At 40.1% G+C, this 25,077-nt stretch overlaps 1 protein-coding gene across 1 annotated transcript in view; it reads left to right on the forward strand.

Moving 5' to 3' along the window:
* Itga8 (integrin, alpha 8) overlaps positions 1 to 25,077 on the forward strand; it is a 165,319-nt gene that overhangs the window by 79,519 nt on the left and 60,723 nt on the right. Inside the window, exons 14-20 of the mRNA XM_013014739.1 lie at positions 6,267 to 6,312; positions 8,941 to 9,048; positions 13,405 to 13,460; positions 14,098 to 14,252; positions 15,765 to 15,902; positions 16,655 to 16,722; positions 18,066 to 18,213. Coding sequence (XP_012870193.1) covers positions 6,267 to 6,312; positions 8,941 to 9,048; positions 13,405 to 13,460; positions 14,098 to 14,252; positions 15,765 to 15,902; positions 16,655 to 16,722; positions 18,066 to 18,213 — 719 coding nt within the window. The remainder of the gene's footprint in view (positions 1 to 6,266; positions 6,313 to 8,940; positions 9,049 to 13,404; positions 13,461 to 14,097; positions 14,253 to 15,764; positions 15,903 to 16,654; positions 16,723 to 18,065; positions 18,214 to 25,077) is intronic.

Genomic DNA, 25,077 nt, shown 5'->3' on the forward strand with positions numbered 1-25,077 from the left:
TATCTTTCTCTCTCTCTCTCTCTCTCTCTCTATATATATATATATATATATTAGTCTCGAGTATTTTATATGAATTGCCTGTTCATAATCTTTTTATTAGAATGTTAATAGTTTGCCGGGCACCAGTGGCTTATGCCTGTAATTCTAGCTACTCAGGAGGCTGAGATCAAAGTCAGCCCAGGCAGGAAAGTCCGTGAGACTCTTATCTCCAATTAACCACCAGAAAACTGGAAGTGGTGCTGTGGCTCAAAGTGGTAGAGCGCTAGCCTTAAGCTGAAGAGCTGAGGGACAGTGCCCAGGCCCAGAGTTCAAGCCTCACGACAAAAAAAAAAAAAAAAGTAATTTTATTCATCTACATGAGTTCATTACAGATTAGGCCTGAGAGCAATTATTAAAATTTATTTCTTACTAGGTGCTTAAGCATAAGGAAAATACTTACTAACATTCAATCAGGCAATCATTTCTCTAAACATTTCTCTGCTTGTTTATTTCTTGGTTGGCCCTGCTCATGTGTTCCTTTGCTAGGAAAGTTAAACCTTCAAAATTCCATTCTGATTTCTATGGTTTTGGGTTATGTTTCAAGCTTTCCCTTTTGAGTAATTGTAATCTTTTTTATACAACTATTCTTTTCTTTTTATGTTCCTATGGTTCTCTCTGTGTGTGTGTGTGTGTGTGCGTGTGTGTGTGTGTGTGCACGCACATGCACACATATACACTTGCATGCATGCCCTTATTGGGGTTTAAACTAAGAAAGAATCTTTCCCTCTTGCTTAGCTTTTTCACCCAAGGCTGGCACTCTACCACTTGAGCCACACCTCCGCCTTCAGCTTTTTGATAGTTAATTGGAGATAAGAATTCACTGACTTTTTGCCTACCTTGGCTTTGAACAGTGATCTCAGATCTCAGCCCCCTAAGTAACTCAGATTACACTGGCTTCTAGGTGATTCTTTAACCTAATTTTGTTCCCTCTGTCCCTCTTGTCCCCTCCAGAGTGCCATGTCTCCTAGGAAATTATCATTTCCCCTCTCCTTACCCCATCTGCCCACCCGACCAAACCTCAAACACACATTCAAAACAAAGCCAATATTTTCCAACAGGACTTCATCCAAAATCTCCTTTCCCTTGTCAGAAAAATCAAATTCTGCCATCCAAGCCCTATTATTTTTATAAATAAGTTTTTTTATTGTGAAAGTACTGTACAGAAGGGTTACAATCATATGAGCAAGGTAATGAGTACATTTCTTTTTTTTTCTTTTTTTAAATAAGTTTTTTATTGTGAAAATACTGTACAGAGGGGTTACAATCACATGAGCAAGGTAATGAGTACATTTCTTTTTTTTCTTTTTTTAAATAAGTTTTTTTTATTGTGAAAATACTGTACAGAGGAGTTACAATCACATGAGCAAGGTAATGAGTACATTTTTTATCAAGCATTGTTGCCTCCTCCAATTGGCAGAGCACTAGCCTTAAGCAAAAAAGCTAAGAAACAGCACTCAGGCCCTGACTTCAAGCCCCAGGACAACAGATACACAGATACACACACACACACACACACACACACACACACTTAGTGTTCCTCCAAATAGCAGAATGAAAATAAATGGTTTTCTCAGTCAGCAAGAAGTATGGCAATCTTAAGTATATTTTCAATGGAGTGAAAAGAACCAGGTTTAGTTGCTGGATTTTTTTCTTCCAGAAAAGAGAGAGAGAAAGGCAAGACATTTTATTATCTGATTTCAGATCTGCATTTAGGACATATTATAAGAGAAGACTAAATAAGAGTTGATGCTACATGATAGTATAAGACCTATGATCTTTGTTTTTTCTTTTTCTTTTTGGTATGTGTGTGGGTCCTGAGGCTTGAACTCAGAGCCTGGATGTTGTCCCTGAGCTTCTTTTGCTCAAAGTTAGTGTTCTTGAGCACTTGAGCCATAACACTATTCCCAGCTTTTTCTGAGTTGTTTGCTGCAGATTAAGAGTCTCAGGTCTTTTCCTGCCCAGGTTGGCTTTAAACTGTGATCCTCATATCTCAGCCTCCTGAATAGCTAGGACTACAAGTATAAGCCACCAGTATCTGGCAAGTCCTGCTTTTTGGTTTGTTTGTTTGGTTGGTTGGTTTTGTCGGTCATGGAACCTGAACTCTGGGCCTGGGTGCTGTCCCTCAGCAATTCAGCTCAAGGTTAGAGTTCTACCATTTGAGCCACAGCACTACTTCCTGCTTTTTCTGCTTATGTGATGCTGAGGAATCGAACCCAGGGCCTCATGCATGCAAGGCAAGCACTCTACCACTGAGCCACCTTCCCAGCCCCAAGTCCTATTATCTTAAAGTAACAGAAAATGAATAATTGTTCATAACAAGTCACATAGTTAAATCAAAGTATCAGCACCCAAATTTTGTTCAAAAGAACAAAATTATGCAAAAGCTTTTTTAAAATATTGTTTCTGAATGTGAGTACACTAATGTGTATATACTAATATGTCCATATGTAAATCCACATTTACACAAACATGAACATATGCATGTATGTGTGAACATCTAGACTATATATAAAATACATGCAGCCAAAAACATGTCACTATGAACTGTGTAAATATGCACACATATGCTTACATAGTATATATGAGCTGAGATAGAGACAGAGAAACCACATGGTGCTTTGTCTAAACCAATCACATAAACCAAACCCCAAGATAAGGACTCAAATGTTTTTTCTTTCTTGCTATTGCGTCTAACATATTTCTAAGATATTTCTTTGTTGCTTTGTATGTCCCTCCCCCAAGTATAACCCCTGTTTTCACTGTATTTGATGTTGGTATATATTTGTTGTAGAGGGGAAGGGAAAAACAAACCGTTTAAATAGGGATACAGGTGAACCCATTGCAACAATGAGATGTACAAGACATTATGTCGAAAAACAAACTTTACAACTTTGACGCGCAGTGAGGGGTGAGGTGGAGGGGGAGATGGGAAGGGATGGGAAGGGAAAACAAAGGAGGAAGCAACAATGCTTGATAAGAAATGCACTCATTACCTTGCCCAAGTAATTGTAACTCCTTTGTACAGTATTTTCACACACAAAAAAAAAAACAAACCAAACCAGTGCATCCATTCTTCTGCCCTGGAGAGATCAGACAAATGCAGTATGTCCTGAGCGTAATACTCCAGCCATCTCCAGCAGGCATGATACCAAGATGGCATCTCAAACACAAACATACTTTTGTGGTAGATAACTGTTTTTTTAGGCTCCGAACAACTGTGGCCACATTCTGATAGAGGAAACTGTGGCCTGTTTGCCAGTTATTTTTCCAGAGTAGGAAAATCCCCACCCTGAGGTTGAATTCCTAAAGGAAAAGCCCTCTTCCTCATTACCAGAGGGCGGTAGTATTCATGGTCTTGGCTCTGATGGCCATCCATTACCACAGGGCGGTAGTATTCATGGTCTCAGCTCTCATGGCCATCCATTACCACAGGGCGGTAGTATTCACGGTCTCGGCTCTAATGGTCATCTGATGTGGTGAAAAACCTCGATGTCATTTTGTAGGATATGGGGATTGAGTATGCATGCATATGCATATGGATACATGTGTGTGTGTGTTCCCGTTCTATTGAATGCACTTGCAAAAATCCAGCCAAATTTAACCCACTCAACCTGTCAAAACAACTGTGGCTTCTTCCTGCTCTTCTTCGTTTAGGATAGGATCACCCATCCTCCTACTTGGCAGTCATTTATGAGCCGCCACCACCGTTAGCCCTGTCCAGTGCTGTGCCTGAGACTGTGGATACGAAGATTCTGCTCCCTTTGTTTATTTCAACCCAAAACATTCTAGGAAGTCTTTGGGATCCACATACTCACAGATTCCTGCCCTGGAAAGGCTTACTGTCACATTTCTTTGCCTTTTCCAAAAGCTGATTCTTAACATTCATCTGCTATTTACACAAGGTCTAATCTTTGGATATGAGTGCTTTGCCTTACTTGGAGCCAAAACCAAAGCACACAGGCAGCTCTTGAATCCTCGTGCACAACAGAGCTGCCCATCTTCTGTCATGTCAATGGGCATGCAGAGTCACCTGTGTTATGTTTGCCTAAATATGGTTATCTAGCAAGAAAAGTATGCATTTCTGCCTATCAGGTGCTCTTGTTCCCAAGACATAGGAACAAATATAGTGGAAGAGACAAATGTAGCAAAAAAGTGGAGGTAGCTGAAAGTGTTTCCATTCTGATATAATTTATCACTGTAGTTTTAAACAAATGGTGGGTGTAGAAGCTTTGGCATCAAGGAACAGAGGCATGGCTTGAGCATCACATTGTGGTCCTAGCTAGCAGGAAGTCCTGAGTTCAGGAAAGAAAGAAAGAAGGAGGGAGGGCGGGAGGGAAGGAAAGAAAGAAAGAAAATGAGAGAAAGAAAGAAAGAAAAGAAAGGAAGGAAGGAAGGAAAGGAAGGAAGGAAAGAAAGAAAGGAAAGAAAGAAAGAGAAAGAAAGAGAACGAAGGAAAAGAAAGAAGGAAAAGGAAGGAAGGAAGAGAAGGAAGAAAGGAGGGGGGAGGAAGGGAGGGAAGAAGGAAGGAAGAGAAGGGAATGTGAAGGAAAGAGAGTAAAGGGGAAGGAAAGAGATGGAGGAAGGGAAGGAGGAAGAGAGAAAAAACAAAAAAGAAAGAAGGGAAAGAAGAAAGGAAGGAGGGGAGGGAAAAGGAAAGGAAGAAAAGAAGGGAAAGGAAAGAAAAGAATGGAGAGAAAAAAGAGAGGTGAAGGGAAGGAAAAGAAAAGACACTAAAGGAAAAAAATCTTTAGCATCCAACTTTAAAGATGTAAGACTTTAAACATTTTATTCATGAGCCACAGTTAGCCACGCTGTAGATCTTCTCTTAATGTGTTTTCTATTTCCTCTAGTAGAGAGCTCTTGGATGACCCGTGTCAGACTTACTTGAACATTAGCATACACATCTTTTTAAAGCTATTGTTACAACATGATTCTGTAAAACCTAAGATACCCCACTTACAGTGTTGATCTTAAAACGGTTTGAGTCCATTTTTAAACAGAAACACTGACAAGAATAATATGTCTTTGGTTAAGCTGGCCCAGCAGACATGAAAGCAAGGATTACTAAACAAGTCTGTTTAAGAAAGGATCCTGAATGCTGGGCACCGATGGCTCACGCCTGTAATCCTAGCTACTCAGGAGGCTGAGATCTGAGGAAAGCGGTTCCAAAAAGAAAAAAAAAAACAACAACAACAATTGATCCTGAGGAATAGTGGCAATCTAGGAGGGCATGGAAAGGAAGGATATGATAAATATTATGATCAATCTGCCTGCGCCCGTTGGCAGCTTTCTAATAAGACACTTCCTACTTTCTTGTTAGGAGCCCAAGTAAATCACTTCAAAGGAATTTTAGTATAGAGAAAGTTCTATGCATGCTATTATTATTACTATTACTATTAGTTATGATTAATAGAAATATATCTATTATTTCATGTACTATTGATAGCTTTTTAACAATAGTCTACTCAGGATCCAATCAAAATTACTGTGTCAGAATGACACCTGGCATGTTTGCTCCAGTAGTAAGGATCCTTGCTTCATTGGATTGCTGCCCACAAGAGAGTAGTAAGAGAATGAGTGCAATGACAATGGTAATGTGTACCATGTACTTGGTACATATTGCGTACGTAGTAAAAAGCATTATGCTTTTCCTGTTTCCTCAGGATGTGCACTTGGAGTCTAGATGATGGGGACAGTGAAGTTCTGATGAGTTTCTTGAGCATTTCTAACACATTTGCCTTCCTGAATGGTGAAGGGCTTCATTCATATATCCTATAGACTTAGCTGTATAGGTTATATTCTTCCCAAAATGTCCTAAGAAAGATGTACTTTGCTCTTCTTATTTTTTTCCTTTGCTGTCTATACAATTGATAACTGTATGGGTTGAGTATCCTTTATCCAAAATGCTTCAGACCAGAGTGGTTAGAATTCTGGTCAGGTTCTTGAACATTGACACACAGATCTTGAGGTGTTGGGGATAGGACTCAAATATGAACACAAAACTCACTTTGTATAGACTCCTTATGCACATAGCCCAAAAATGGTTTTATAAACTATTTTAAATAATTCCGTACCTGGAGTTTTCCACGTCTGTGTTATGACAATGCTTATACTTGGATTTTGGAGCATTTCAGATTTTAGATTTGGGGATGGATAGGGATTGTGTAGATCATCTTTACAAAAATTGTGCATGGATTTTGTGATTTGTTTTGTCTTTGTTGTTTTAGATTTACTTGTGGGTGCATTTGGAACAGGAAAAGTTGCTGTTTACAGGTATGTGGTTGGTAGGGTGCAAACTGGTGGAGTGCAGACATTCTTCTATCAGTTTTAAATGCCTTTACTTCTTGTTGCTCAGTTTACCTTAGAGACCACATTCCCACTACTTATTCTTTTTTGTTTTGTTTTATTTTGGGTCCGGTCGTGGGCCTGAACTCTGAGCCTGGGTGATGCCCCTCAGCTCTTCAGCTCAAGGCTAGCACTCTACCACTTGAGCCACAGCGCCACTTCTGGCTCTTTTTTTTTTTTGCTTATGTGTGCTGAGGAATCGAACCCAGGGCCTCAAGCATGCAAGGCAAGCGCTTTACCACTGAGCTACCTTCCCAGCCCCCACTACTTATTCTGAAAGCATTTGTATATCCCTTTCAAAGTCCAACCTTTCTGTCATTCCTCTGTATTTTTACTCTTAAAACATTATGAGTTTAAGGGTAGTAGGGGGAAAATAGGGGAAAGCAAAAAAAAGGATGACATTGTATTCATTTCCTGACTTACGGAATTAAAGCCCCTTTGTGCAACTTCTTAATAATAACAGTTAAAAAGCAACAACTTCATGGGCTAACATTTAATACCCCTTGTGTAATATTAAATATGACATAAAGTTCAGAAAATCATAAAAGGACTTTTTTTGGATGCTACTGTATTTGTATTCTTTGTGCTTTGGGGTTGATTTAGACATGCAATGTGGGAGAAGGTTACGATTTACCCTGGCTTCTATGACCTAGTATGTAGAAGTGGGAAAATTGCCAAAGGATAGAGGAACCCCAACTTTGCCAGGAAGTCAGGTAAGAGCATGAGGCCCTGAGTTCCAGCCCCAGTACTGGCACAAAAACAAAAAATAAAAATATGGTCAAGTACGGATGCTAAGTGAGGGAACGGAATATTACCAGGACTTGGCAAACTCGGAAAGTGAATATGGAAGAGCAATTCAAATGCAATTAGACATGGATTCAAAGCCTGGCCATTCCATTCATTTGTAATCACTGGCCCTGAGGCCCACCACTCAGAAACCTATGGCTCCAGCTACTCCACTCAGAATTCACCACGGCCTGCACCAATGTTTATTTTCCCTAAGCTACAGCCAGCCCGTGGCTGAGCACCCCAACATAAACGCAAGGCTATATCTGTAGGTCATGAAACTCCTGATCTAGACAACTCTAGCTGGAGCACATCCCATGGCCTAGGCCAGAACTTTCTTATCCAATTCCCTCTCCTTTGCTCCACCCTTCCACAGCTCAGAACTCCCAGCCTTCTGCACTCCCCTTTTTCCCCATAAGTCTGTGCCAGGATAAATCTCTTGCATGCCTAATCCTATTGTATCGCCTGCTGTTCCAGCAAACTGAAACACAATATTGAAAATAATATAATACAGAACAGATAAATAAGTAAAAAGGAGTTTAGGAAAAATCCCAGTGGGCTCCATGTGGTAATCATGAAAATGTTTGAAGTAGTGCCCTAAACAACACTGTGCCCCAAAACACAGCTCTCCCTTCTGTCAGCCAGAGGAACACATTTCCAACATGGCATTTCTAAGGACAAGAATCTAGAGACTTTGGTTCCCAGTTGTATCTTATAGTCCAGCTCTAACAATGCTTCCATTCTTTTTCTCCCATGGTTTAGTCTCTCGCTTTGTCAACTTTGCCTGGTTGGCTAGAATGGCCTTTAGTCTCTATCAGTGTCTCACCTCAAACATAGCTCCAACTAGAATCATCCCAACTAGAATGTGTTTAAAATTTGAGCCAGGCCTCATGCCTGTACTCCTAGCTGCTCAGAAGGCTAAGATTTAAGGTACACAATTTGAAGCCAGCCCAGGGGACAAAAAGCCCATGAGATTCTTATTTCCAATTCATCATTAAAAAGCTGGAAGTAGCGCTATGGTTCAAGTGGTAGAATACCAGCCTTAAGCAAAAAAGTTAAAGGACAGCACTCAGGCCCTGAGTTCAAGCTCCACTCCCAGTGCCAATAAACAAACAAACAAATAAATAAATCCTAACATCTAGCTCTTACTAGAGTTTCTAGATCGGTTGGTCCGTGGTGGGGTCTGGACATGGTATTTTTTCTTTTGAAAGCTCCTTCCTCTAGTAATTATCTTATACAGTCAGGATTGAAAACCACAGTGCTGGGTGAAGTATAGAATTACTCTGTCAATCCATTCTCATGTGGTTAGCTAAATGCGCAAAATTTGGCTAAAAAGAAAACATTCATCGTCGTGATTATGGTCATTCTCAACAAGCCAACAAAAAAAAGCTGTAAAATTCAAGCACTTACTGTGAGTGGCTAGAGAATGAATATTTTCCTTCAAGCATGGTGACAGACATTCTTACACACTGTAGATTAGTGTTGTGCAGCAATATGGTCAAGATAGCGTGAGTCCTCTCCATGAAGAAAGCAGGCTGTGGATATGTTTGTGTCTGATGGACACATAGCATCCTTCCCTGGGACTCACCTGCAGTGCTATGTGCTTTAGGGGGGTTACTTGAGGGTGGCACCCATTTGTTCATGCAGTAAGCAGAATTCTTGGCACAGGCCAGGGGATGTTGGCTGTGGAAATGGAGTTCCTCCTTCTGTGGTGTGAGCTTGTGTCCATGGCTCATGGGATGTATTCAGACTCCGTGTTTTCTCTTGCAGAGCCAGACCTGTGGTGACTGTAGATGCCCAACTTCTGCTGAGCCCAATGATTATCAATCTTGAAAATAAAACTTGCCAGATTCCTGAGGTGTTGACGCCTGTGGCCTGGTAAGTTAGCTCCTTGCTTCCCAAACTAATGTGGATTCGAATCACCTAGGGATCTTACCCCCAGAATGCATTGTTGGTGCAGTAAGTCTAGGGTAGGGTGTGAGATGTTGCATATCTAGGAAAGGCTTCAAGGGGTCCTGGTCGGTAAAGCAAGTTTGAGTAGCTAGGATTAGGAATTATGATTTCATGGTATTCTCTGCCTTATGGGGTTATCATGAAGAGGCTGGCTCTTCAATCTACATAGTGAGATGAAAAGCATAGGAAAATGCTTGGGGAAATTCCCAGGGAATCAAATCTTAATGATCTCTTTCTTTCTTTTATTTTCTTAATTAAAAAAATCTTTTCAAACAGATGAGTTACCATTGGGTAATGAGTACATTTCCTTTTGGACAATGTCCCCCCTCCCTTTGCTCTCTCTGTTTTCCCCTTGTATCCCCACCCACAAGTTGTACAGTTCATTTTTCAATGTAGTATCCAGTGAGTACATATATTACAATAAATGTTGATCAAACCTTGACTCTCCCTCACCTATACATTGGGTACTCTCACTTTTCAGACATATAATACGCCCCTCATTTTTTTTTTAAATAAAACACGCTTGAGTTAAATTATTCCATCTTTTATGCTGACAATAGATGCAGTTTTAGCATTTAACAAATACAATCAGACCAAAGGTGAATAGTATAAAACTAGAGATTTTTTTTTGTTCCCTGTATTTTTTGTGGCCAGGATCTCACAGCAATGGAAATCACTGGACCTAGCCAGGAGCCAGTGGCTCATGCCTGTAATCCTAGCTACTCAGGAGGCCGAGATCTGACAATCATGGTTTGAAGCCAGTTCAGTCAGGAAAGTCCCTGTGAGACTTCTTTTTCCCCAGAAGTGGCACTGTGGCTCAAAGTGGTAAGGTGCTATTCTTAAGCAAAAGATCTCAGGGATACTGCCCAGGCCCTGAGTTCAAGCCCACCACAGACAAAAAAAAAAAAGAAAGAAAGAAAGAAATTACTGGACCTTTGCCTGGACCACAGGAGAACATGGCTTATCTATCTTCTAGGAATGTACCCTCTGAGTTATAGCAGTCTCTTGAATAGACACACTGGAGTTTGAGTCTAACATAGCCTGAAAAACTTCCACCTTATTTTTCACTGTGTATGTCCCACAAGAGTCAGAAGCCATTATGATTTCTCCATGTCATCAAGGCCTATCCTCTGGAAATCCGGCAAAGCCCTGTGATGGTTAGGATGTGCTCTCTTTTTCCAGGATTTCTAAGCTTAATTCAGGCAATGTGTTGACTAAGATAAAGCCAACATGTACAACAGAACCAGCCTAGACCAAAAGAAGTTATTTCCAGCGTATGTTAGTGTGTTGCTGATGGCCCTTTGACAAGAGTTCACAGGAAGTCTACATTTGGGAGGGTAGAGGTGGTTAATGCCAGGCCCCTCAAGAATTCTTTGTAAAACATCCTGTTGTGGGGAACTTCCAGTAGGGGAAGGGGTACCTTCTCCTTGAACTGTTTTTGAAACTACTTAGGAAGTGCCCTGAGCACAGTTTAAAATGGTTTAAAACCATAAAAGAGTATAATGAAAACCTGACCTGGGAAAATACGTGAAAGAGCCAGCATTTCTCCTTACGCTGGCACAAGTAAATGAACACGAAATGAGCTGTGAGTGCTACTTGAGCATGAATATTAAAACTTTACTACACCCCTCAAGTAAAGCTCTGTTCACACCTTCAAAACGCCCTGGTTTTCTGGACTGAATTCTTTTAAGCACTGGTGGCACATTCTGGTTTAGAATGTGTTTGTTTTGAACTGGAGAGATTTTTCTAAGGATTTCTAGATGGATTATTTTTATAAGCCTAAAATACTTTCAGAAAAGACAAAAGGAGCCAAGCATGGTGGTGCAGGCCTGTAATCCCAGCTACTCAGGAGGTAGAGACAGAAGACTATCTGAAGCCCAGCCCAGACAAAATTAGCCTAAGACCTTATGAGTACAGTAACTAAAGAAAATAAAATGATAGGAAGGGGGATAATGCAAGTGTGAGGACCTGAGTTGAATTCCTACTACCATAGAAAAAGGAGAAAGAAAACAAATTAACATGGGCCTTATTTAACTTCGTAAAAAATGGTTTGAATGAGAAAGTGTCTCTTATCATGAGCCATTTTTTGTTATATCAAATCTTAAGATAAAATGAAATTTGTTAATGCGTAGAAAATAAACTACCTTCCTTTACAATTGTTTCTTTAATTCTATTACATATCTTTCCTACAACACATTGTATTTCAATATGCAAAAGCTTTAAATGTTGCCTCAAAGTATTACAAGATAGAAAAATGCAGGCCCTGGGGCTCATGTTTATAATCCTATTATAAACAATCCTATTTAGGAGGTTGAGATCTGGAGGATGGTGACTCAAAGCCAGGCAGGGCAGAAGAGTCTCCCCCTCCCAAATAACCAGCAAAAAACTAGGATTAAAGGTATGGCTCAAGTGGTAAAGAGCCAACCTTGCTCTGACAGCTACTATGCAATTTTTGAGGTATTTCTTCTTAGATTAGGATAGAGTTCTCGAAAAATCTAAGAGTTAACAAAGTCTTTTCCACTTTAAGCCAGAAGATTTTGGTTGTAGGACTATTAACAATTGTTCAATAAGTTCTAGCCTTTATATTAAACTTGTAGGAAAAAGATAAAGTCACTCAATGATTGATGATATTGACTTAACAGAAGGGAGAAGTAAAAATCATTGATGTATAACGACATACAACTCATAAACCAAGAGTAACCCTTTAGCTGACATTTCTCAAGTACTTTTTTACAAAGAGAAAACGTTTGCTTTTATTCCTTTTCCAAGAACTGTATTCCTTTTTTTGTTTGTGTCAGATAAATTGCTGTATATTTTGACAATTTCATTATCAATAGGAATTTGTCTTATAAAAGCTAATGAGCTTTGTCTATGCTGAGTAATGACTTCAGCACATATCAAACACTTCCCAAACATAAAGTATGCAAAAAAAAAATCCAATTTGGGAAGGCAGCCCCACTACAAAATTTAAAGATGTGATTAACCACTCATCTTCCTTGAGTAATTCTAATTGAAGCAGAAGGGGTTGGAATTTGCCATTTCTCTGGAGACGTGATGTAAACACTTGTTATAGAGTAGACATCTCAGGAAACATTCAGTTTAATGGTGTATGGCAAATAATTTACCCTGAAGGGAGAGATATTGACTGAGGTCACAGAACTAGATGAATCCCAGATGTCCCAGGTTTCCATGATGTTTGACACAGGAAGCTGACATATAATTAAAGTACGACTAGGGTTTATTTGCTCCTTTGGAATTCCAGAGAAATATGTAAATCGCACTATAGCATCTTATTAGTAAACACTTTAAGAGTGCCACTAAATCATAGGAAGTATCTTCTTGCATTTTCACTTTTTTAGATACGTGCATAGGGCCACATCCTCAGAGATGATGGCCGTTAATGTTTTTCTGAAGGAAGGGTGAGAGTACTCAGCAAAGTCTGACAGAAATGAATGGACATTTCTCTCTGCCACTGTGGCCACAGACCAAGGCCGGCGGCAGGCCATGATAAAACCAGTACAGACACTTCGATGGGTATTGGCAACTCTACTAAGTGCCTTTCCTCCACATCAAACCTCTCTCATCATTGTGTTTTTACCTTGTGCTTACCTACATGAAGACAGTTACTCTGGGCTCCTTAGCTCCTTTCTTTCCCTCATCCCTCTTCTTTCTGATTCTGCTCTTATCCCTGCCACTAAGTTCTAGTCGCTTCCAAGCTGAGTGGGTGATTTGAGCTAAGCATGACCTGTTGTTCTATGCTGCTTAGGCTTAAATCCACATTTTTCAGCCTGCCTTTGCCACCAGCCAACCACGATAGCTGTGCTTCCCATCCGGCTGGAAGCTCTAATCTATAAATCCCTCTGAGCAGCTATGTTCTTGCTAATCACCAGCTTTCCCCACACTGTGCCCACACTGACTGCCAATAGTTTTATTCTATGACATATGGAAGTGTTCATATGTATTTGTTCAATAAAGGCAGCAGGGCATAAATTGCTGCAATGATTGAATCAGTTTATTTCTAATCATAGTTTCAAGTATTACCTCCCCATGCAATACTATTTGTTATGATTGTATTTGTATTGTGATGAAACTGGTATGTGAATGTGTGTGTGTATGTGTGTGTGTGTATATATATATATATATATATATACATATATATATATGTACATGTGTGTATGTAATGAGAAGTATAGGTAGAAAGACTTGATCTGAGGTGGAATTTCAACTTCTGATTCAAAACTTTACTAACCCAGCATACTATTGACTTTTGTTTTTCTACAGCTTATCTCTAAAAGTCTGTGCATCTGTCACAGGTCAGAGCCTTTCCAACACAATAGGTAAGCAAGTGTGTTTTCATTTTTGCACTTCTGTGCTAAGAAATCATAACAGTAAGTGTAACAGTAAGTGTGGCTCTTCACAGACCAGAGCAAACAAAAGAGCTCTTCCTCAACATATAGATTCCATCACATTCATAGAACACTCTGCATAAAGATGTTTCCAGAATCAAGACTGATATTACACACAGTGATGGGAGACAATAACTTGGAAAGTATTTTGTGATGTTCCTTCAGTTTTATGTATTATGTTTGATTCTCAGAATAGAAGACATGCCCGATGAAATAAGCATTCTTATCTGAACACAGCACCAATGGGGCTCATCTGTAATCCTAGCTACTCAGGAGGCTGAGATCTGAGAATCATGGTTCAAAGCTAGCCTGGGCAAGAAAGAACATAGACTCTTATCTTCAATTAATCTTCAGAAAGCTAGAGATGGAGCTGTGGCTCAAGTGGTAGAGCACTAGAAGTGAGCAAAAGGCTCAGGACAGTGCCTATGCCCTGAGTTCAAGCCCCAGAACCACCAGCATACACACACACACACACACACACACACACACACACACACAATTCCCATCCATACAGAGCAGCAAGTTTGGTTTACTGAGTACTTTTATTCTCTTTACTTCTTTCCTTCAGCCCTGACAGCTGAGGTGCAGTTGGACTCCCTGAAGCAAAAAGGAGCCATTAAGCGCACACTCTTCCACAACAACCATCAGCCCCATCTCATCTTCCCTCTTGTGATAAAAGGGCAGAGATCCCTCCACTGCCAGGATTTCACTGTTTACCTTCGAGTAAGTGTTTGACAAACCATTTTCGAGGCTCCTAACATTTAAACCCAAATTCCAGCCATCCTTCTCCACGTAGCCATCATACAGGTCTACAGAGATCCTCATCTGTCTATTTTCATTTTCCTGGGAGGAAACTTCATTTGAAGGTTGAATGCTTTCTTCTTGACCCTTACTTGAACTAACCTAATGATCTACTGCTATTCATTTCTAAGACTTCTTGTCATTTGGGACCAAAAATCTGGGTAATAGCTTTCAACTCAGGTGGTTTTCATTTCTAACTGCCTCCTCCCCAAAAGAAACATAAAAGCTCGAGCCCATTTATTGGAATTTTTATCCTATGTGGATTATATCACATAGATTTTTATCAGCATTCGTTGCATGCAGAGCCAATTCAGGAAAACACTTAGTATGCAAAACTTTTATTGCAAGCAACTTGTAATTTATGCTTCTTAAAAGTAATGTGTTTGGGGGCTGGGCACTGTGGCACATGCCTATAGTTTGGGAAGGTTGAAATTCAAGGGCAGTCTGGGCAAAAAATCAGCAAGACCCCTATTCCATCAAACCAGCCTCATGTCTGTAATGTCAGTTCATGTCTGTAATCCCAGCGACCTATGAGGCATAGGTAGGGGAACAAGATGCTACCTGAAAAGTAACCTACAACAACCTGGCTCAAGTGGTACAGCTCTTGCCTAACAAATATAAAGCCATGAATTTAAAGTTTACTTGCAACAAATAATAATAATATAGATCTAAATAATAATAATAATAATAAGGCTCCAAAACTTACCATGCTATTTCAAATGTCAAAATACTTTTTACACAAGTATACAGCTATCTATCTTTACCTGGCTAGTTGTTAGACTCATCTCCATTTCTTCTCTTTCTCTAAAGGGACTTAGTTAACAAGAGGATCTCAGTCAATACTAAAAGTTCACAAGCAAACTTGAGGATAAGATGTTTGTGTGTACAGTCTTTATCCTGGCCCTTACAAGTATGCGCTAAAGGATGATGTGCTGTTGCACGCTTGTGTGTGCTGCTTGCTGATTCTCCCTTGCTCTTGGAGCAACTTCCATTTCCTTTTTGCTAAAGAACTTCAAATATGCTAACGGTGTTAGGGGGAAGAGAATTAAGATGTTTCCCCAGACCTAATAGAACTTATAAACTCTGGTAACCCTACAAAAAAAAGTCCTGATTCACAGTGCTTCCCCTGGTGTTTATGGGAGAGAGGTGTGATCTTTGACCTGAAGATGTGAGTGATTTTAGGTGCCTTGTCGATGGTCTGGAATGGCTGATGATTACCTCCACACACATCTTTCTGACTCTATGGCTTTTACTGACTTCACGTACATTACACTGGTAATACCACATCAATCAGCCTGTGGCTCAACCTGCTGCAGGAATTGCCTCCTCATTCATTTTCATTGGCTATAGTCAAGGGTTTACTGTCTTTTGCAAGCTAACATCTTAACAGCTATTGGATAGAGCTGTTCTTGAGTTGATGCTTATTTTTCCTAGGATGAAACTGAATTCCGAGATAAATTATCCCCAATCAACATCAGTTTGAATTATAGTTTGGATGAATCAACCTTTAAAGAAGGTTTGGAAGTGAAACCAATACTGAACCACTACAGAGACAATGCTGTGACTGAACAGGTATGGTCTCCATATACACGTGCGTTCTCAGCCAAGCTCTAGGACTTAAAAGACAAAGCCAGCCCAAAGTCAAATTGCAAGTGGGTCATGACTATTATCCTAACTGTTCAGAAGGCTGAGATCTGAAGATTACCAACCCATACAGGAAAGTGTGTGAGACTTTTATCTCCAATTAACATGAAAAAAGCTGGAAGTGGAACTGTGGCTTAAGTGGTAGAGCTCTAGCCTTGAGGGAAAACGCTCCAGAACAGAGCCCAAGTCCTGAGTTCAAGCTCCAGTATCAGTCAATATACAGTATGTATATGCACACACACACACACACACACACACACACACACACACACACACACACTCCAGCTCTTTTTTTTTTATTCTTGAATGCAGACAATGAATCATTTGGGAGCATTCGTTAACAGGTCTTTAAAACAGTGCATCACTGTGAGTTCAGAAGCCTTTCCTTGAGTATCCAAGATTTAATTAGTTCAAAATGTAGCTGTGATGGAAGCAATACAGCCTTTAATGCTCAAACCAGATAGCATTCATCACAGTCATTTCAGGACAAATTGGGATTAGGCTGTAGTGTAAACTAGTCTTTATCAAGAGTTCACCCAGCTGGGGTAGAACTAGCTAGAATCTTGTCCAGGGCATGAAAGCTTTGGATCAATTCATGGAATCATTGGGGAATTTCAGAGATAGGATGGATGTAACTTGGGTTTTCCCCGGTTTTTCCTGATACCATTTGCTCAACACAGGCTCACATCCTGGTGGACTGCGGAGAAGACAATTTGTGTGTTCCTGATCTGAAGCTAGCGGCTAGACCGTGAGTTTAAATAAATAAATGTGTGCATGGTACCTAATGGGATACAGGTGTTTGTTTCAAGGTTTTCTGGAGAAGGTGTAGATCTCCAGTATTTCCAGATTTCCAGATTTTCCAGGGTTTGGGAGGTGGGGATGCTGTGTGAATTTGGCTACACTTTGGGTCAGCCAGAGATGGAATCAATTCTGTGTCACTGGTGTTAAGTAGTATTCCCTGTTGGGCCATTTCATCTTTCTGCTATCGTGAGGTGGGGGGAATGGTGATTTTGTTGAAAATAAACTCAGGGATGGCTCAGGTTAAATTCACTCATCTCTGCAAAGTGAACAAGAGATTCAGACAGACAAGCTCCATCAGCACCTTAACCAAACTGGTTTTTTACAGCACCCCCAATGACTTTGAGGCATCTTTAAAACTGTCCAAACAAAATTAATTTAAGTTTACTGGCAAAGAAAGAAGGGAAAAAAAACTTAAAAGACACACTAGGGAGCCGGGCAAAAGGTGTCACAAAGTCAAATAAGAATCAAAGGGTTTCACAGTTGCCAGTAATGGGGGGCCTAGGCTCTGGCGCTGTGTCAGGTTACAGCCAGAACAGACCCCGGATTCAACATTCTCCCGCGGTAAAACTCTGACTGCTCCTTGCGCTCTGAAATGGCCTCACTGCCAACACTGGGAATCTGCTTGCTCATCTCTCCAGGGGACTGCCCAAACTGCATTAATTCAACAAGTGTCAAAAGCAATCGCTTTGAGTCAGGAGGGTCAAAAGTGGGGGAGGCATTTTTCAAGTACGGGTTTGATTTGGAGTTCAAAGTAAATTATTATTATTATTATTATTATTATTATTATTATTATTATTATTATTGCCTACTTAAAACTCCTCCTCTACTGGCCATTGAAGATCTTGTTTTATCTATTTGGTCCCCAACACTTACCCGCCACTTTGTATCATGTCTACCTTGAGCTGTTTAAGCCCTTTCTCTTAGTGTTCATTGACTCCATCCTCTGTTGGAAAGCAAATGTACACTCTGCAGGGATTTTGCTAGCCAGTTGTTAAGCATGCTAGTGGCTATGAACTGATCACCGTGGAGAGATTTTCACTATTGGAACCCACAGGTGTTGTACATCAGTTATTTGAGCATTGTTTGTTAGTGGGTTCCCAGTGGATGTTTACCTGCCCTTCCCATCCAAGAAATGACTCCCTTGTCTCTTTCCACCCCGCCCCCCGCCATCTTGATGATCTTTCTTTTTTTATCCCATTTTCCTTCTTTTCCTCCTAAATTCTGAAAGAAAGTATCCATCAAGCCAGAGCAGTAAAATTCCTCATCACTCTTATTAAACTGCATTTTCAGAGATAAGCATCAGATCATCATTGGAGATGAAAATCACCTCATGCTTGTCATCAATGCCAGAAATGAAGGGGAAGGAGCCTATGAGGCTGAACTCTTCGTCACAATACCAGAAGAGGCAGATTATGTTGGAATTGAACGCAACAACAAGGTAATGCCTGCAGATCACTTAACATAATGAGCTGGGTGTCTTGATTTTAATTTGAGTAAATGGGAACTAAGGTCTTTTAGGCTGAGATTTAGTGCTTAACAAGGAAAGAAAATGTTCCCTTCCTTTCACCAACTCATAATAACAATGAGTCAGGAAGGGGGCTGGGCTTGCACAGTGTCAGCGTGTCTCTACCATAGTGAAAAGATAAATTGTCCAAAGATTGCCAGGAGCTGGTGGCTTATGCCTATAATCTTAGCTACTCATGAAGCTGAGATCTGAGGATCATAGTTCAAAGCCAGCCCAGACAAGAAAGTGTATATGATTCTTATTTATAATTAACTACCAAAAAGAAGCTGGAAGTGGCACTGTGGCCCTAGAAGTAGAGTGTTAAGCCTTGAGCAAAAATGCTCAGAGACAGCACCTAGGCTCTAAGTTCAAGCCCCAAGACTGACCCAAAAATCTTGCCCAAAGATTGAGAGCTGAAGCAAGGAAGAGAACACAACTGGCCAATGTGGACAAATCAGCTGACTCCCAAGACCGATTCCTCATTCTTGCTGGATTTCAAGCCTTAAGTTCCTTTAAGATCCAAGCAAGTGAAAAGAAGCCTGGCTCATTACTGATTAGAGAAGGTCCAGCTAATCCCTCCTGATAACAACTTTGTCACAAATGGAAAGAAAACAAGCTTATTTTTCTTTCTTCTTGATCCACCCAATTGGGCTTATGTCCAGGGCAAGCCTGGTTTTCCCTCATATGCCAGTCCTCAGGGTCACCTTCTATTAGAATGATGCTGACACTGTGTCATTCAGAATATGAATCTTCCTCAGGTCCTGCAATGTTCTGAATCCCTAGAAAGTCACTGTAAATATATTATAGATGAATCGAGAGTCTCCCTCAGGTTCAGAAGAATACAAGGCTCATATGTGAGGATAGCAATCAAGTTTCACTTTCTCTAAAAGGAACAGTCAATTCATAGATGCTTCTTAAATACTTGCTGAGCCAGGTGCTGGTGGATCATGCTTGTAATCCTAGCTTCTCAAGAGGCTGATATTTGAGGATCTTGGTTCAAAGCCACCACAGGCAGGAAAGTCAGTCTATGAGACTCTTATTTACAATAAACTACTCAGAAAAAGCTGGAAGTGATGCTGTGGCTCAAGTGGTAGTGTGCTAGCCTTACACACAAAGAGGCTCAGGGACAGCACCCAGGCCTGAGTTCAAGCCCCAGGACTGACAGATAGATAGATAGATAGATGATAGACAGATAGATAAAATGCTGATGGATTTGTTTAGAATTAAAATTTATTAAGTGTCTACTGGTTTCTCAGTCTTTTCCTATTCTAATGACTGAATAATTTAATTTAAAGTGATCCCTCTGTGGTTATGTTATTTTAAAGGCTTTTTTTTAAATTTTTCTATTCACATTTCTGGTCTCATGGATTTTGTTTTAGTTGATTATTTTATCTTCACAGTTAATAAATATCCAGATGAATAACAATTGAATATCTTTGATAGTCATCTAAAATCGATTTCCATTTTAGAAGATGATAGAAACATATCTACAAACTCATCATGTTGTATACATTGGAAATCTAGAACTTTTTTTTTTTTTTTGTCGGTCATGGGGCTTGAACTCTGGGCCTGGGCCCTGTCCCTCAGCTCTTCAGCTCAAGGCGAGCGCTCTACCACTTGAGCTACAGCGCCACTTCCGGTTTTCTGGTGGTTTATTGGAGATAGGAGTCTCACGGTCTCTCCTGCCCAGGCTGGCTTTGAACCGCGATCCTCAGATCTCAACCTCCTGAGTAGCTGGGATTACAGGCGTGAGCACCAGCGCCCGGCGGAAATCTAGAACTTTTTGTTTTTTTGTTTTGTTTTTGGGTCCGGTTGTGGGGCCTGAACTCTAGGCCTGGGCACTGTCCCTCAGCTCTTCAGCTCAAGGCTAGCACTCTACCACTTGAGCCACAGCGCCACTTCCGGCTTTTTTCTTTTTGCTTATGTGGTGCTGAGGAATCGAACCCAGGGCCTCAGGCATGCAAGGCAAGCGCTCTACCACTGAGCTACCATCCCAGCAGAAATCTAGAACTTTTTGTATATCAATCACACCTAAATTATGTTGGTTAAAAAATTACTTCAAATATGGGTTTTTCTTTTTATTAACAATGAGGTCTGACAGAGGAAAATATCATTCCACTTCTTTCCAAGAGTATTTGCAACTCCATAACTTGCATTTAAAAGTAAATTTGAATCATAATTTCTGCAATTAATAGTCTATAACCATCCCATTTCCTTCCTCCTCTGCTTGTATTATCTTTTTTTTTTTGGTCATGGGGCTTGAACTCTAGGTGCTGTCCCTCAGCTCTTCAGCTCAAGGCCAGCACTCTACCACTTCAGCCACAGCACCACTTCCAGTTTTCTGGTGGTTTTTATTGGAGATAAGGGTCTCACAGACTTTCCTGCCCAGGCTGGCTTTGACCCGTGATCCTCAGATCTCAGCCTCCTGAGTAGCTAGGATTACAGGCATGAGCCACCTGCGCCCAGCCATCTTTGTATTATCTTACAACCATTATTTTTCTATTAAAATTACCTCAAGATATAAAAAGATATAAAAAGATATAAAAATAAATAAGTGGAACACTCAGATAACTTATCAAAGTGGTGTCTGATAACCATTTTGAATTGAAAATGTCATCCCATAAAAGAATTTCTACAAGTAAAAGAAAAACACCAAGAAAGAAAAATATCACCTACAAATACTTGCATTCAACTATCTAAACAAACAAAAACAGAAAACTCAAGTATGCTGTTTTTCAAGACTCCAGGATTCCATTCATGTTTTTGTTTTAACTCCCTCTGTGTCACTCCATCCCTCGATTTGTTAAAGGAAGCATGGGTCCTAGAATATTCTTTTAACAACATCCAATCTACTGTTCACTTTGTTCCAATGGGAAATGAGAGAAACCTTGTCATTCTCTCATTGCTATAAACATTACATCAAATGTTATCAGGGAAACCTGAAATATACTGTTTCCCTCAACAACTTCTCTTGGGCAAAGATTTTCGCTTAGTCTTTGAGAATTTCTCATGACTCAGCCACATGCTATTTTCTTCTTTGTTCTTAAGCAGTTTGAGGTTTGCAGAGTTTTTTATTTAAACTCAGTGTAGAGCATTCCTTATATGTAAATTTTTCTCTCAAGGGAAAAATTATCAAGAGTTTACTGATTGTAAATTCTATGGGGTCTCTTGTGGAAAACAATTCATCATTTTGAAACTAGATCCTGATCCTTATTTTTCTCTAAAAACTGGAGGGGAGCCAGCTTTTAAGCCTTTTTGTGTCTCTCTGCTGAATTTTCTCCTAAGTTATTCTAATAGCAAAGCCCTAGGTGCATTACTGTTATTATTATTATTGGAGTAAAGAATATATAAGATCAAGCCTATTGTTTTAACCATGGTAATGTACACTTCAGTGACATCTCACCTTGTGCAGATGTTACAATTACCCATTCTGGAGGATTTTCATCATCCCAAATGGAAACCCTGTGCGTGTTAAAAATAATTTCCTCTTCTTTCCTTTTTCCATTAATCATTATTCAACTTTCTGCCTCTATTAATGTATCAATTCTAGGTAGATACTTCTACTCCATCTCTACTTGAATCTCTCCCATTCCTTTAGCCTGTCCATAACTAGATTTCTTTTTCTCTTTCCACACCTGCGCACCTCTCTTGCTGCATTTAGGGTATCTGAGACTGGCACTTTCATATACCTGATCTCTGAAGCCTAAACTCAGCCCTCAATTTCTCTAATTCTCATGTATTTCTCTAGTCTCTGCCACTGCTACTGCCTTTCTCTGGGCCAGCATTCTGGTACACAGAATCCTGCATCTGTCCCCTCGGTGTCTCCCCAGTCCCTTCTCTGCAGACAGGACATTTCTAAAATATAAATCTGAGCCTGGGCTTTGGTGGCTCATGACTGTAATCCTGGCTACTCAGGAGGCTGTGATCTGAAGATTGTGGTTTGAAGCCAGCCCAGGCAGGAAAGTCCATGAGACTCTTATCTCCAATTAACCAGCAAAAATTAGCCATTTATTCATGCTTGAATAAAAAGTCTGAGCAAGAGTACCAATACTAACCAAGTGACTGACCAACCAACAGATAGACAGACAGATACACACACACACACACACACACACACACACACACACACACACACACACACACAATGTAAATCTGGCTCAAAACCCTCCCTAGTTCCCACTGCTTTTAGGATAAGAGCCAAGTCTTTCAGAGGGCCTATGGTTTTCTTCGTGCTAGTCATTGACCCTTGTACAGCCTCACCTAAAATCCCAGCCAGACTGAATTTATTGAGTTCATCCACTCTTAGATGTTCCCTGTCCCTGACTCACTGGTTCTATTCTCTTGTCTTCATCCAGGCTTACTTCATTCTACTCATCATTCCAAACCTTCAAAATAACTGAGACCTACTCATCACTGAAGCTTAGTAATAACTGGGACTAATAACATTCATTGAATAATTGCTATTGAACAATAATTATTCAATGACTAAGAATTGTTATTCAGTGAACTATTATTCAATATTCATTATTATTGAATTGCTCTAATTATATGAATTGTGATTTATTGGATAACTTCTCTGAGCTCTTGCTCATTTAATTTACTCAATCCCCATAACAATCTTATAGAAAAGTTGCTATTATCTTCTTTTTTGTTGTTGTTGTTGGTCATGAGGCTTGATCTCTAGGTCTGTGCACTGTCCCTCAGCTCTTCAGCTCAAGGTGAGTGCTCTACCACTTGAGCCACAGTGCCACTTCTGGTTTTTTAGTGGTTTATTGGAAATAAGAGTCTCACAGAGTTTCCTGCCTGGGCTGGCTTGGAACCATGATCCTTAGATCTCAGCCTGCTGAGTAGTTAGGATTACAGGCATGAGCCACTGGCGCCCGGCCTTTCTCATTTTATATATAAGGAAAAATTAAGCACCATTCTCATGGTTATTTGGTTAATAAACAGCAGAAGCAAGATTCATGTCTCACTGTCTTAAGTCACTGATAAGCACTGATCACTGCTTATAAGCCCATCATTTAGATGTTACTTCCTATAGGACATCTTCCCCAATTGCTTATTCTCATTTCTTCTACCCTAAAACTTAACAAACTATTGTAACAGTACATTGCCATGACTTGTTACAATTACTTACAATTACTTGTTACGGTTGTTATACTAATTAGAAATTTGAGGATAAAGGCTATTTATTTATTAGGATTGGGTAAATAGCAGGTCCAGGGTAAATCCTTTTAGTCAATAAATAATACAGTAAGAGCTATAAATGGGCTACAACAAAAAATGTGCCTGGATCCACTGAGGAAAAATAATCTAGAAAAACAGTCATTACTTCTCTTGTCACAGAGAGGAAATACATTTTTTAAAGGGAGAGAGCAGAGGGGATGTGGACAGGAGAAACTTTGATTAATGTTGAAAAACTATTTCCAGGAAGTTGGAAAATATACATGCAACCTTTAACCTGTAGTCAGAACAAAAATATTTCCTATGGGAACTAAATCCTCAAATTGTATTCAAGGGACACAAGGACATTGTTGAGAGCTTTTGTGAAGTTTTATTTTCCTTTTTCATGATTAATAATAATCTCAGCAGGAAACATCTCTGTATGGTGAGGGCTACTTATGAGTTCTTAAGAAATCACACACATGTTAAAAGCTTGCCTTTTGAGGCAACAGCCGATCATCAGCTTTAGAAAAAAAACAGGCTCAACTTCTTCAGCATCATTCAACCTGCCATTCAGGGAGCGAGCCTGCTGTAAATATATCAGTAATTTGCTCCTTTCTTATTACCCAGAGTGGGGATTTCAACTAGGTCTGACTTTTCTGTGGTTTGCTCTTTGCTAAGGAGAGTGTGAGTTGCTATATTCACTGACATGTCTGTGGCCTGGGCTGCAGCCACTGGGCATAGAACAGCTACAAACCTCTGCCCTCCTGACGCCTAGCTCCTCAAAGCATGCAGCCTGTCTGCAGGACTCTTTCTGTAGACATCTGGAGTTTATTTAGACTTTTTGTTTCTTTGTTTTGGTTTGAGTTTGGGTGGAGTTTTGTTGTTGTTTTGTTACCACAGTAGAAAGAAGAGGAATGGAGGATTGTTTCTTATACTTTTGCTTGAAAAGAAAAATCACCTTCTTCCCTTAATATAAAACTTTAAAATGAGGGGCTGGGAAGGTGGCTCAGTGGTAGAGCGCTTGCCTTGCATGCATGAGGCCCTGGGTTCAATTCCTCAGCACCACATAAGCAGAAAAAAAGCCAGAAGTGGCGCTGTGGCTCAAGTGGTAGAGCACTAGCCTTGAGCTGAAGAGCTGAGGGACAGCGCCCAGGCCCAGTGTTCGGGCCCTACGACCGGCAAAAAAACAAAAACAAAAACAAAAAAAAGCATGGATTCTAGAGTGTTCTTGAAGCACACATCCAGTTTACTGTAGATAGGAAAGAAAGTCCAAAACAGATCCATGTACATGTAGAAATTTGCTCTATTGCTGGTGTTGCCGATTGCTCAGGAAAGGAGGATCTAGTTAATTAGTGGTACTTGAAAATTGAATATCCATATAAGGAAACAGTAATAAAATTGCCTTCCCTACAGCATAAAAAAATTAAATAAAATTTCAATAGTGCTACCCTGCCCTCATGGACTTCTCTCAGGGATAGAAATGACCCAAAAGATGTTCCTTGGAGAAAGCCAATGTATTGGCTTAGCTTTGGGAATCAAGATGGCAGACATGTAATGAGCTAGACTACAGCATGGAGTGGTATAAGTGGTGACATTGGGTTTTGAAGTGCTATATCTAAAGAGTTAGACACA

This window comes from Dipodomys ordii, unplaced genomic scaffold (genome assembly GCF_000151885.1).
Source record: "Dipodomys ordii isolate 6190 unplaced genomic scaffold, Dord_2.0 Scaffold24, whole genome shotgun sequence".
Classification (NCBI taxonomy): domain Eukaryota; kingdom Metazoa; phylum Chordata; class Mammalia; order Rodentia; family Heteromyidae; genus Dipodomys; species Dipodomys ordii.